Source organism: Crocuta crocuta, unplaced genomic scaffold (assembly GCF_008692635.1).
Source record: "Crocuta crocuta isolate KB4526 unplaced genomic scaffold, BGI_CrCroc_1.0 scaffold646, whole genome shotgun sequence".
In the NCBI taxonomy this organism is placed as follows: Eukaryota; Metazoa; Chordata; class Mammalia; order Carnivora; family Hyaenidae; genus Crocuta; species Crocuta crocuta.
In genome coordinates this window covers 1,726,084-1,739,601 of record NW_027530851.1, presented here as the reverse complement: position 1 = coordinate 1,739,601, position 13,518 = coordinate 1,726,084, and the positions used below count along the sequence as shown (strand labels likewise).

General features: G+C 36.0%; 1 protein-coding gene across 2 annotated transcripts in view; it reads left to right on the top strand.

Annotated features, from left to right (window-relative positions):
- The window catches only part of RSPO3 (R-spondin 3), an 85,118-nt gene that overhangs the window by 35,146 nt on the left and 36,454 nt on the right, over window positions 1-13,518 (top strand). For both annotated transcript variants that reach the window (XM_077769432.1, XM_077769433.1), the window contains exon 4: window positions 3,258-3,455. In XM_077769432.1, coding sequence (XP_077625558.1) covers window positions 3,258-3,455 — 198 coding nt within the window. The remainder of the gene's footprint in view (window positions 1-3,257; window positions 3,456-13,518) is intronic.

Here is a 13,518-nt window from a genome sequence, read left to right as displayed (position 1 = left end):
ACAAGTAGTAGGTGGGCCATGACTGAGGCTCGCCCCAGAAGTTTATGAAAAATGATGACCTGCTTGATTATCACAAAGTAACATTAAAGCCTATTCCTTTAACAAATATGAAACAAGGATCTAGAGAGCTTGAAATAATGATTCCAAGGACACAGAATGAGGTGTTGTCAGTGCTATATTTAGTACCTTGACTCCAGCTCTCTAGTGCTCGCCAAAGATATTGAAGACTGTGTCCCTCCCTCTCTTTGCTGAAATCTACATTATGTGACTTGTTTTTTTCCTGATTATTATTAAGAGGAAAAGCGATAAACAGATAAACTACCACCCTGATATAGAGCTAGGGTGAAAGACTTCTGCCTCAAAATATCCACTCCTCATGGTTTTCTGTCATACTAGGCATAAATGTCTGCTGAACCCAATTTTATAGAATATATTTCTTCTACTTTATGCTGTAGATATTGGCTTTCTGCACTGTCATTGTGTATACTCATTGCTCTTCTAGGAGAGTTGGCCTCTTTCAAGTAGTCACAGAAGGAGATATCCAGCTTTAAACAGTGAATAGCAAGGAACATGCCCTTGCTATGTTCTCAGTGTAGTCGTGCAGTTGGTCAAAGAGAATGAGAGCAAATGAGTAATGGTATTGTAAGGCCATTACTGGTGGAACATACAGTTCAGCTTTTCTCCAATTAAAGAATTCCTTTTATAGGATTGTAGGTTGACAGTCTACCACAGAATGACCATTTCCAGGAAAAGGAAGCTAATTACTTTTTTGAGATCCTTGTTTCATTAGTGAATAGTTAAAGATTAATAGGGGCTCCCAGGTGGCTCAGTTGGTTAAGTGCCCTACTCTTGATTTCGGCTTGGGTCATGATTTCAAAGTTCGTGGGTTCGAGTCCCCAGTCGGGCTCTGTTCTGACAGTGTGGAGCCTGCTTGGGATTGTCTCTCTCCCCCACTCTCTGCCCTTCCCCCACTTGCACTGCCTCTCTCTCTCTCTCTTTCTCAAAATAAATAAATAAATTTTTAAAAACTATGTTAAGATTTCCAGTGTTAAAATTGTTCTTAATACAGAAAACAGAATAGGAAAAGTGACTAATTTTGTTTTTCTCTTAATTACCTCTTAACGAAATAATGCCCCAGTTCTACATTGTTCAGTTAATGACCTGAATGTAACTTAAATCATCCTTTTTGTTATCTTTCCAGGTTTTCCAAGTTTTCCAGAAATATTTTTTATATAGATTCATTCTACAGTATTTCTCTAGGAAAATTTCTCTTCTAAAAGCTTTTTAACTATCCCTTCTTATTAGAGCTTTTTACTGTCTGAACTCATCCATTTTAAATATTTTCTTCTTCAATGGAATTCTTTAAGATTATCATTAGAATTTAATATTTAGAACCATTTATCATATGACTAAGGACTTAGAGCTGTAATTTTAAACATCTTTTTTTCTGAAGTCTAAATATCCATTTGCCTAGACCACTTTTACAATTGTAAAAAAGCCCCAAAGTTCTGGCCCTTTTCAATCATGTAACATTTTTTTGTTTTGTTTTGTTTTTGTTTTTAGTCCTCTTAAATGAATACTGGACAAAGTGACAGCTCACAAACTTTGATTTTTGTTTTTCTGTTTTCTTTCTCAGAGGTGGTTTTATTTGTTTTGTGTTAAAGATCTACTGTTCTTGTGTCATTAATATCAGAATGGGGGATATGTCCTTATTTGGCAAAAGATTATGATATCAGTAAGTGACTTCACTGTTCTAGTCTTTAATTCAAATCATGTTATAACTGGACATGAAACTATCTTAAGAGTGGTTCAGTAAAATTAATATTTTTAAGTTCATAGAAACTTAAATTCACTTATCTAGTAATTTTCATATAACTCTGTGTTACATTCAGGTACATGATGGTAACTATAAAACATGGAAAAAATGTATGTCAAATCGATTTAAATTTCTAAAGCATTTGGGTTATATTTTTTGAGGTTACATGAAAGATATCATTCTGCTCTAAAACAAGGATTTTTAAATCAGAAGGCAGCAAGAAGGGTTAGTGGAAACTTGTGGAAAGAGAATCTCATATCATCTAAAGAATTATTGCTGCAAGCTATTTCAGTTATTGTAAATTAGGAAGTTGTATGAACATAAATAAAATGATAGCATCTTGCAGATATTTATTTTCATTAGAAGTGCAGAAATCTGCTATAAGACCTTAGGAAGGCATGATGAAAAGAAGGTATTAATATACAGAAAAAGGGGGAAAAATCTACAAAAGAAGCTTTATAGAAGCTACATCTGTTCATCTTAGGAATCACTCCTTCAAGTTAATTCTGGAAGCAACTTATCAGCTGAAACTGACCCAGAATTCATTCAAATAGATGCTGCTATGCCTGAAGAATACCCATTAATAAATGATAATATTTAGGTGCACCTGGGTGGCTCAAGTCAGTTAAGCGTATGACTTCGGTTTGGGTCATGATCTCACGGTTCATGAGTTTGAGTCCCGCATCAGGTCTTGTGCTGAGTGCCTGGAGCTCTGGGCCTGGAGCCCATTTTGGATTCTGTGTCTCCCTCCTCTCTCTCTGCCTCTCTCTGTGTCTCTGTCTCTGTCTCTCTCTCCTTCAAAATTAACATTAAAAATATATTAAAAATTAAACATTTTAATGATAATATTTAAGGACTCAACTGCACATGAAGTAGAAAAGGAAGTGAATTGCAGACAATGACCTGGATGCATTTTTGGCTTAACAATTGTCTAGCACAGAAGTTCTCAAAGCATATTCTTGGTACCTGCATATCAATCTCACATGTATTGTTAGAAAGGCATATTCTCAAGCCCCAGTCCAGACAACTGACTAGGGAACACTAGGGGTGGGGTCCAGTGGTCTGTGCTTCAGCAAGCCCTCCAGGTGATTCTGTTGCACACTAAAAAAACAGATCTGTAGCACATAATAATGACTAATTTATCAAGTTATGGTCAGGATCAATCAAAACTTAGAGCAGTGCTCTAGAAATTGTAAAGCATTGGTCAATTGTGAATGATAAGATTAGTGCCTGAGTTAATAAATCTAGAGTGAAAAGTAAACCTAATGCAAGAATGAGTTTACCTGGCACTGTGAGCACTAAAAATGTAAAAACATTTTATTCCTTTCTTTCTCTTTCTTTTTGTTTTTGTTTGTTTGTTTTTTAAGTCATCATGCCCAAGTTTGCTCTACAGATTTCTGTTTGGACTTTGAGCAAGTTTGTTTCTGCTGTTCTGTTTCAGTGCACTGTGAGGCCAGTGAATGGAGTCCTTGGAGTCCATGCATGAAGAAAGGAAAAACATGTGGCTTCAAAAGAGGGACTGAAACACGGGTCCGAGAAATAACACAGCATCCGTCAGCCAAGGGTAACCTGTGTCCCCCCACCAGTGAGACAAAAAAGTGTACAGTGCAAAGAAAGAAGTGTCAGAAGGGAGAACGAGGTACAATCATACTAACAAAATGTGCTTATTTGAAGCTTCACAGCTTGATGCAAATTTTGCTTTATTTCTTAGGAAACAGTGTTATTGCTCATGTCTAAGACCTCAAAATGTGTACCAACCAAAGCATATGTTCTCTGTAACTTACAGAATATAGATGTGTAATATTTAAAAAAAATGGGAGTCATATCAAAACTATAGAAGTGTATTAATTAAATCTTGATGAAGGAGGCTGCATTATAGATATTTAGGCCTATCTTTTGGTTTTGGGTCATCATCTTTCCTATCATCCACCTTCCTGGTGCCTAGAAGACTTTTGAGAACCCTCATAAACATACGTTCTAGCATCATGTGTACAAGACCATAGTGAAGAGACACCAGCCATCAACTTAATACCTTTTTTCATTGCCTACAAAGTAGTACAATTAGCTTGTAAACTTTTCTAGCTAAATAAATGTATTTTAAAGGTTACATAATATTTTTTAAACATTTGTTTATTTTTTAATGTTTATTTATTTATTTTGAGGGAGAGATTGAGAGCAAGCTGGGGAGGGGCAGAGAGAGAGAGGAAATCCCAAGCAGGGTCCACACCATCAAGGCGGAACCAGATGCAGACCTCGAACTCACAAACCACAAAATCATGACTTGAGCTGAAGGAAATCAAGAGTCGGACACTTAACCAACTGAGCCACCCAGTTGGTTACAGATCTTATTAGATCAATCGTAAATAACTGTGTCAGAGCTTGTTCTGATGTCTTATGATTGCCAAGAAGACATCATTGTATCATCTAATACAGTGTTTTAGGGTAATTAAGCTTCCATTTAGATCTGTAGTTGTTGATCTTTAAAATAGAATTTTTCCATCTTTCTCACTAATGTCCTCAACTCCACTGCCTACAAAGATATTATGTAGCTTTATATACCTGTTGGTAGTTCTGTTGAGCCAATAAATGATCCTCAATGAATCGCAGCTTGTAAGGACTTTGGCTGCCTCTGTAGTTGAATTTCTTGTGCTTATTTCATTCATTCATTCATTCATTCATTCATTCAACATGGTTTCATTGAATTTTTACTTTATGCCCACATACAGCCCTAAGTCCTGGGAATTCCCAACTGAATGGGGTGCTATCCCTATCCTGAAGGTATACACAGCATCCAATGGAGAGATGAGATGTTTAAATATATAATAACAGTAGCATATACAAAAGGGAGATTATAGATATGTGAACAAAATTCAATGGGAACAGAGAGGAGGTGGTTGTACAAACTTGAACATTGCTCATTTAAGAAAGTCTTGGGTCACTGGTACTTTGCAAAGTGTCTTTCACTATATATCAAAACCGTTGGCCATTATCAGAATCTATCCAGCCTACTGTTGCTATTAGTAATCAAGTAATTAATGTGATAAAATTTTTGAAGATATGGATGATTTTAAAAGGAACTTCAAGCTTTTGTAAATTTGTAAGAGGTTTTGATTAAAATTAGGTTTAAGGAGTGAAAATTGGCTAGTGAAAAAGGTCTTTCTGGCATTTGTTACCAATAATTTAAAACATCTTAAATTTTAAAAGTTGGATTTAGAAATCAAGTATTTCATTACTCTACTTGTTAGTAAACTCCCATAGCTGTACATTTACTTATGTTTGCTAAATTTTCTTGGAATTTAGTGACTTACAGGTGGTCCTTGCTCAAATTATACTTCACAAAGATTCTATATTACTAATAAGTATTCAGTATACTTGACTTTCAAAATATAAGTAAAGAAAACCTTATCCAATAGAAAAATTAAATTTTGATACTAATTCTTTTATTTGAGAATATGGTCTAATATATTTTGCTGGCACTTGACTTAAATATTAACATTGAAAATGTCAGTTTTTAAAAGTAGCCATACATAAATAATGCCACAAGAAGTTTAAAATAACCTGTGACATAGCTTGGCTTAAAAGTTTCTTCTGGTATTGGGGTGCCTGAGTGGCTCAGTCAATTAAGCGTCCAACTCCTGATTTCAGCTCGGGTCATCTCATCGTTGGTGAGATCCAGCCCCAGGTTGACTGTGTGCTGACAGTGCAGAGCCTGCATGGGATTCTCTCTCTCCCTCTTTCTGGCCCTCTCCCTCACACACACGCACTATCTCTCTCAATATAAATAAATAAACATTTTTAATTTTTTAAAGTTTCTTCTGGTCCTTTTTCCTCCTCTCTGAGTAGAATACAGTGACATTTTACATTTACAAAGAACTTTATACGACTAGAAAAGTGTGGGTGCTTTCTTCTTTTTCAGAATTGATAATGCATAGAGTATCAAGTGGGAAATATAGATCACATTTATAATTAAATTTCAGATTTAGTTCTACTTTTATTTAATCTCTATTCATCTTTATATATGTCTCAAAATTTTTTCTCCAGTGGCCCAGAAATTTAAGATAGGAAGGAAGTCACTTCTCCCTTCATTTCCTACTTCTCTAACTTAATAATTTTCTTAGCTTCTCTTAATTATAACTTACCAAACATTCTATCTGAACATGAAGAAACCAAATGGAAAAGTAATTATGAACTCTGGACATGCCACTATATCAAATATCATATCAAAATAATAATGTTACCCAGAGTCTTCCCATTAAAATTCTGAGATATATATTATAAATACTTGTGAAGCTATATGAAGACAAATACAATAAAGTGATAAAAATGTGATTTCTCCTGCCATTGGAAAAGCTAATACCCAAGTTGCTCCTAAATGCTTACAGTCTCATAAAGTGAGATCTTTTATGTTCATGGTTTCAACATTTCTAGATGATCAAACTAAAAGATAAGGCTTTTAAAATAAAACTTAGCCTGAAATTGTTGAATTTAAAGTGTCTAAGAGGCTCACAATAAACAGAGGTAGATAATTCATATTTGGAAAAGGTATGGAGCATGTGTTCAGGATTTTTTTCTGCTGTGTTGTAATTGCCAAAGGCAAGGTCTCTGGGGAAGAATGATAAGATCCAGAAATGACTTTTCAAAATGTACACAAAGAAGCTGAATTGAAGGAAGTAGTTTTTAGTAACAATGAATTCTTCAAGTTGTGAGATGTATTTTAATATATGCTGAAAATTTTGGTTGCAAAATCTTACACACATACACTCTTTTTACTAACATTCTACTCATGCTTAGCTCTAAGAAATGAATTTGATGATATAAATGTAATTTTTATAGCCCCCTAAATTTCTATCTGATGTTTGCCTCTTCTAGGATTATTTCTTTTACTGGACATACTACCTTTCAATCAGCCTTAATTTCTCCCTTAATTACATTATGCTATAGATAAGAAGATAAGAAGAAGTTATTACCATTGCAGTATTGTCTAGCTTGAGCCTATCTCAATGAAATTATATATCTGAAATGTCAGGCACATAACATATATTTTAAGAGAGTATAAAGGCTAACAAATAAACTAGTCTCACATGAGCATTAAAACTGTATATTGAAATGGAAGTAAACAAGGAGAAAATGCATGTTCAACAGTTGTCAACTTATATTTATGAGCTTTTGATATACTGCACATAATCATCTTAGTTAAGGGGAAGTGCAACACAACAGGAAATATATATATACATTTGATGCAAAAGGGTGTTACTATATGTGTAGGGGTATGGAGGGGTCAGAGGAATGAAGATCACGAAACATATTTCTCATTCATTTGTACATTTCTTTAACTTAAGAGAATTTCTTATAGATTTCTGGGCTTTAAGGAAATTCACAAGAATGAAAGAAATTGTGTTCTTTGGAATTGTATGAAGAATATACTAATTAATTATATGTAGTGCATAATCTTGGGATAGAAAGGAGAAGAAAAGAGTCATGGAAGAAATGGGGGAAGGTCTACTTTCTTGACTAAAGAAAAAATAACATCCTTCCTAGCAGAAAAAGAAAAGAAATTATTAAAGTATAAATATAGGCATACCTCTGAGATAACATGGGTTTGGTTCCAGATCTCCTTAATAATAAAATAAAATATTGCAATAAAATGGGTCAAATTAATTTTCTGGTTTCCCAGTACATAAAAAAGTTATATTTACACCATGCTATAGGCTAATAAGTGTGCAATAGCATTATGTCTGAAAGAATAATGTACATACCTTAATTTTAAAATTCTTCATTGCTAAAAAATGCTAATAATCATCATGAGTGAGTCATAATCTTTTTGCTGGTAACGAACGGCTTGCGTCAGTGTTGATGATGGCCGACTGATTAGGGTGGTGGTTGGTGAGGTTGGAGTGGCTGTGGCAATTTTTTTAAGTAAGACAACAATGAAGTTTGCCACATCAATTGACTCTTTCTTTCACAAATGGATCTATCTGTAGCTTGATAGCATTGTACCACAGTAGAATTCCTTCAAAATTGGAGTTAAAACTCTCAAGCCCTGTTGTTGTTATATCAACTAAGTTTATGTAATAATGTAAACCCTCTGCTGTCATTTCAACCATCTTCATTGGAAGTGGATTCCATCTCAAGAAATCACTTGCTTTGTTCATCCATTAGAAGCAACTCCTCATCCATTCAGGTTTCAGCATGAGATTGCAATAATTCAGTCACATGTCCAGGCTTCACTTCTCCCCTCTATGAAAGCCCTCTGCCATTGTCTTCCAGTAGAAGGCTGGTTAGTCTGCATTGAAAATCTATTGTTTAGTGTAGCCACCTTCATTAATTGTCTTAGCTAGGTCTTCTGGATAGCTTGCTGCAACTTCTACATCAACACTTGCTGCTTCACCTTGTAATTTCATATTATGGAGATGGTTTCTTTCCTTAAACCTCATGAACCAACCACTGTCAAATTCAGACTTCTTCTCCAGCTTCTTCATCTCTCTCAGCCTTCATAGAATTGAAGAGAGCGAGGGTCTTGTTCTGGATTACGCTTTGGCTTAAGGGAATGTTGTGACTGGTTTGATCTTCTCTCCAGACCAATAAAACTTTCTCTATATCAGCAACAAGGCTGTGTTGCTTTCTTATTATTCATATGTCCAGTGGAGTAGTACTTTTAATTTCCTTAAAGGACTTTTCTTTTTCATTAAAAACTTGGCTAACTAGCACAAGAAGCCTAGCGTCCAGTGTATCTCAGCTTTTCAAATGTCTTCCTCACTGAGCTTAATCATATCTGGCTTTTGTTTCACCTGAGAGATGTAGGACTCTTCCTATCACCTGAACACTTAGAGGCCACTGTAGGGTTATTAATTGGCCTAATTTCAGTACTGGTGTATCTCAGGGTATAAGAAGACCTGAGAAGAGAGACAGATGGGGGAAGAACCAGTCAGTGGAGCAGTCAGAACACATACATTTATCAATTTAAATTCACTGTCTTGTGAGGGTGCAGTTTGTGGTACCCCAAAATAATTACAATAGTAACATCAAAAATCACTGAGCACAGATCACCATAACAAACACAATATTAATTAAAAAGTTTGAAATATTGTAGGGATAAATATGATACAGAGACACAAGGTGAGCAAATGCTGTTGGGAAAATGGTGCCAATAGACTAGCTGGGTGCAGGATTGCAACTAACCTTCAATTTGTAAAAAACAAAAACAAACAAAAATGCAGTATCAGTGAAGTGCAATAAAGCAAAGTGCAATAAAATGAAGTATGCTCATAAATAAAGTGTCCAAAGACATTTCCAGGGATTGAATAAGTGTGGGGAATGAATGCATTATTTGAATATATTGTATGTTGCCTTATGTGCCTTCTCCAAATTAAAAGCGAAGTTGTAAAAATCATTTGTTTCACATAAAGAAAAAGTGTTATATGCTAATCTATAATTGTAATTAATCTTTTTTCAAATACCAGTATTAAAAATATCTATTATGTTTTATCATAAGCATGGTATCTAAAATTACAGCAAAGTCAGCTTTTAAAAATCAAGCAAATAAAAAATGAGTCTCCTTTGTTCCTAGGCTTGCTTCTCTGTCTTTTAGGTTACTTCTTAAAATATTCATAACGACTACTCCAGTAAAGAATAGTTGAGTTTTCTACAGGAAGGATTTATATTAAATATTCATTCAAATTCAAAACAAGACATTTATCAAAGATTCCCAGAACAGTTTATCAAAATCCAACTAGACGGATTCATTAGCTCAAATTTGTAGTATGCCAGTTGGCCTGAGTATTTAGATGCTGTCCCCTCCCCATCTTCACCTCATGGAGGAAGACCAGCTGGCCTACACACTCATCCTGTGTTAGCACTGGAGGATGAGAGTTTTCTGCTCTTTCTCTACACCTAATTAATAAACTAGCCCTTTGAGATAGGTCAGAGAAAATTCAGAAAAACACAGAGCAGAAATAATAATGGCATTAGAGATGGTGATTCCCAACCACACATAATTTTGCTTCCCAGGGGATATTTCTGATGATCACAACTTGGGGGGAGATGCTACATACAGACCTAGTATACATATGTACATACATACATATATACATCCATCCATCCATACATAGACTACATCTAGTAGGTGGAGGCCAGGGATGTTGCTAAACTACAATGCAGAGGACAGTTGCACCCAACAAAAACTATCTGCTAATAGTACAAGGATGAGAATCCCTGATATAAACTCAACAATCTCTGTTTGTTATCCCTTCTTAGGGCCTACCCAGACCCTACTAGTATGGATTGTCTGTTCAATTCTGGGGCAGACCAGTTACCACCAATGAAAAACCTCATACGGTGCGACTCGTTGCTGAGAAGGACAAAATGGTGGGACAGAGGGAGAAATTTTGCTCCCCAATATAAAGGCAATAATCAATTTTATTAAAAATCAGTACTGTATAATTTAAAATATTCCAGCACAAAAATATTCAGGTATATTTAAAACTTGCAAAAAGATAGTCCATTGCAGTAAATAACACCCTTCACTCTCAGAGAGATGGTTCTTAGTATAAATGTATGTACCTCCTCTTAAAAGCTAAGCTAAATTTTTCATTTCATGTCCTCAATGGAGAAGTCTGACAGTTGTTAAATCACTACTTATCTTTCTCGGCACCAAAGTAATTATGTTGCTATACCCATCTCTTGTTTTTTAACATTCTCCTTCCTATTATGTGGAGTCATATGAAATTGCCACAAAAATTTTGTAGGTCATAAATGGCCAAATATTAGCAGTTTCATATGGTTCAACCTAATACTTCAAAATTTTATTTCTCTGAATTTTGTTAAGTACTAGAAGCAGACCTAGAGTGCGGTTGTTACTGACTGAAAGATTAGAGTTTTTATATACCTCAACCTAATTTAACTATTAAGCTTTTAAAAATAGTACAGGTGTACTACTATTTTTGAAGGATGTAGGCACTGCTAATCTCTAAAGAGCCCCATAAATTCATAAATCATCTTCAGATACTTTTCAGTCATGGTCACTCAAGGCCCCTTCCCTTATTTTATCTGATTATGTTTTTTTTCTCCTTAGCTATATTACTCAGTTTTTGTTCCTTTTTCTTTCCCACCACCTGCCACTGAATCCTTGAAGTATCAAAGAGCTTGCAAACCCAATGGATACATGTCATAACTTATTATCCATACAGATAAAAGAAAGTTACAGCTGCTGTGACAGGCCCCAGCCTTTTTCACCATTTCTTCTGGCATTGATACTATAATGGCAGGATCTTTGCAATCATTCTCTGCCGCCTAAGTTTGTGAGTTGAAAACCATGCCACAATCCTTTCTATGTACAGTTTACTCCCTTCTATAAAACAGAGCCAAAGGATCACAGGCAGCACCCAGAAAGATGTTGAAAAAAATGAAATGACAGTTACTAGGTTTCTTGCCTCGAACACATTTTTAAAATTATTTATTTTTGAGAAGGAGCGAGAGAAAGAGAGACAAACAGACTGCCAGTGGGGGAGGGGAAGAGACAGAGGGAGACACAGAACCTGAAGCCCAAACTCACAAAACTGTGAGATCATGAACTGAGCCGAAGTCAGTTAACCAACTGACTTAACCAACTGAGCCACCCAGGTGCCCCAACTTCTAACACATTTTATAATCCCATTGTATGTTCTTAAACTTCTCAGTGTTGAAGGAAAAGCTCGCCAGAAAATGAGAAGCCTTTATTTCATGCCTTGCAGTCCTAGGCACTGTACCATTTTTATCATTCAATCAGAAGTCATAATCCCTTTATAATAAATGCCAAGTTTCATTCCATTTTTCTGGCTATCCAGGATATTTGTGACATTATCCATGGTGGTCAAAGTCGGGTAGACATACTTATTGTAGGACATACTTAAGTGTTAGCATTATCTGTGCAGTCCCTTCCTTGCTATGGTGATAGAACCATTTTTAAGCTTCTCTGTTTTGTTGGTGTGTTCCCTATCATCCCTATTCTAAAAAAAAAGTCTTTACGATAAATTATCCTTGTAAATGCCTATATTTTCTGTTACTTCTTTTTTGTAATGTTTATAAGTAACTAGTGCTTTTCAACCCAGTGGTATGTGTAATATGGCATGCACTAATCAGTTGACTGAACAGAGTAGTAGCTGTACTATACAAAAGCATTCTTCAGTCCGTAAGCAAGCAATGATCTTGCCAATGTTTAGACCCTGTGCATGAGGGTGAAGTTGTTTCGGTTGCTTTTGCTGCCTAACAAATAACCCAAAACATAGAGGCTTAAAAGAACAACCATTTATTTAACAATGAATGTGAGTGGGCAATTCAGACCTAGATCCACTCTGCACTTGGGGCCGGGCTCCCTCACTTGTTTGGCTGGCTAGAGGACTGAGGAAATTGTGTTGGGTTTCTGTCATCAATAATATGGAGAAGGGATCTACAGGGTTCCAGGAGAGAGAGTAAAAGGATTTCCTTTTGAGACTAGGCTCAGAACTAGCATGATTTCACTTTCACCATATTCTGTCAGCCTATCAAGCAAGTCATAAGGCCAGTCCTGATTTGAGAGTTGAAGAAATAGATTTTACCAGTTGGTGGGAGAAGCTGCAAAATTACTTTTTAAAGTGGCTTGCATATACAAGGATAGGTGGAGAGCTGTCACCATTTTTGCCACCTGCCAGAGGTCTTTCTCTTGGTTTCAGTTAGGTGAGTGTGATTGCTCATTCATTCAACTTTTTTTTCCCCTAAGGTACTGTTTCTTCCTTTGCAAAAACACACTCAATAGTTAATACAGGGGATGTTGTATAGGAGTCTATTTCCATTGTTCTTTCCAATTTGTAATGGGAAGAATAAATAAAAATACAGGCCAAGGTGCCTTCATACTCAACAAATATTTATTAAAGCACTGCCTATGTGTAGGCTGAGGATATAGCAGTGAAAAATGAGGCAAATGTCTCTGCCATCATGGGTCTCTTATTTTAGATGTTGGCATCATATTTATGCCATTTCAAGGTAGTGATTACCTATGATCCCCTCACTTCTAGCCTATAACTGTGTTAAGTTTTCGTCTTTGCAGTTTGCTCCATTCAGCAACTGCAGTCTTGACTGGAGTTTGCTAACACAGTCACAAAGACATTTCGTTTATGCTGGCAAAAATGAAATATCTTGGACTACTTTTGTTTCGGTCTCAAGGCGAATATATGTATTTCTTCTGTGACCACCATGTTGATGTGCTAATCTGTGTTTGTAAGACAGCTAAGCAGGGTTAAAGATACAGCTTGTGGCAATGGAACAGAGCTGAGTTAACTGGGCCCTTTGGAGAAATGACCCCAAGACCTTGGCTTCATTTGCAGCCTGTTCTAGCCAACTAAGATCCCTGCCAATTAGGAGGGTTCCCTAGAGGGAGACTGGGAGAGCATCAGCATAAATTTAAATTCTGGACCCCCAAGTACAGTTTCCAAAAGAGCTTTCTTGTCCTTTGCTAATTACAAAGTAAACATTTCTCCAGCAAAAAGACACTCCCCCCTTTCATGCTTCTGTCCTCCTTCCCACCTCCCCAACACAGTCACTCCTTGAAACTGCTGGTGTTGCTGAAACCTCTTTGGCAGAGAAGACACCCTACATTTGAAGGCACAAAAGAATTATTCTTTCCATAGATCATTATCTTGTCCTCTGTTTATCTCCTCTAGCAACCTCTTCATGGAAGCATTATAGACTAA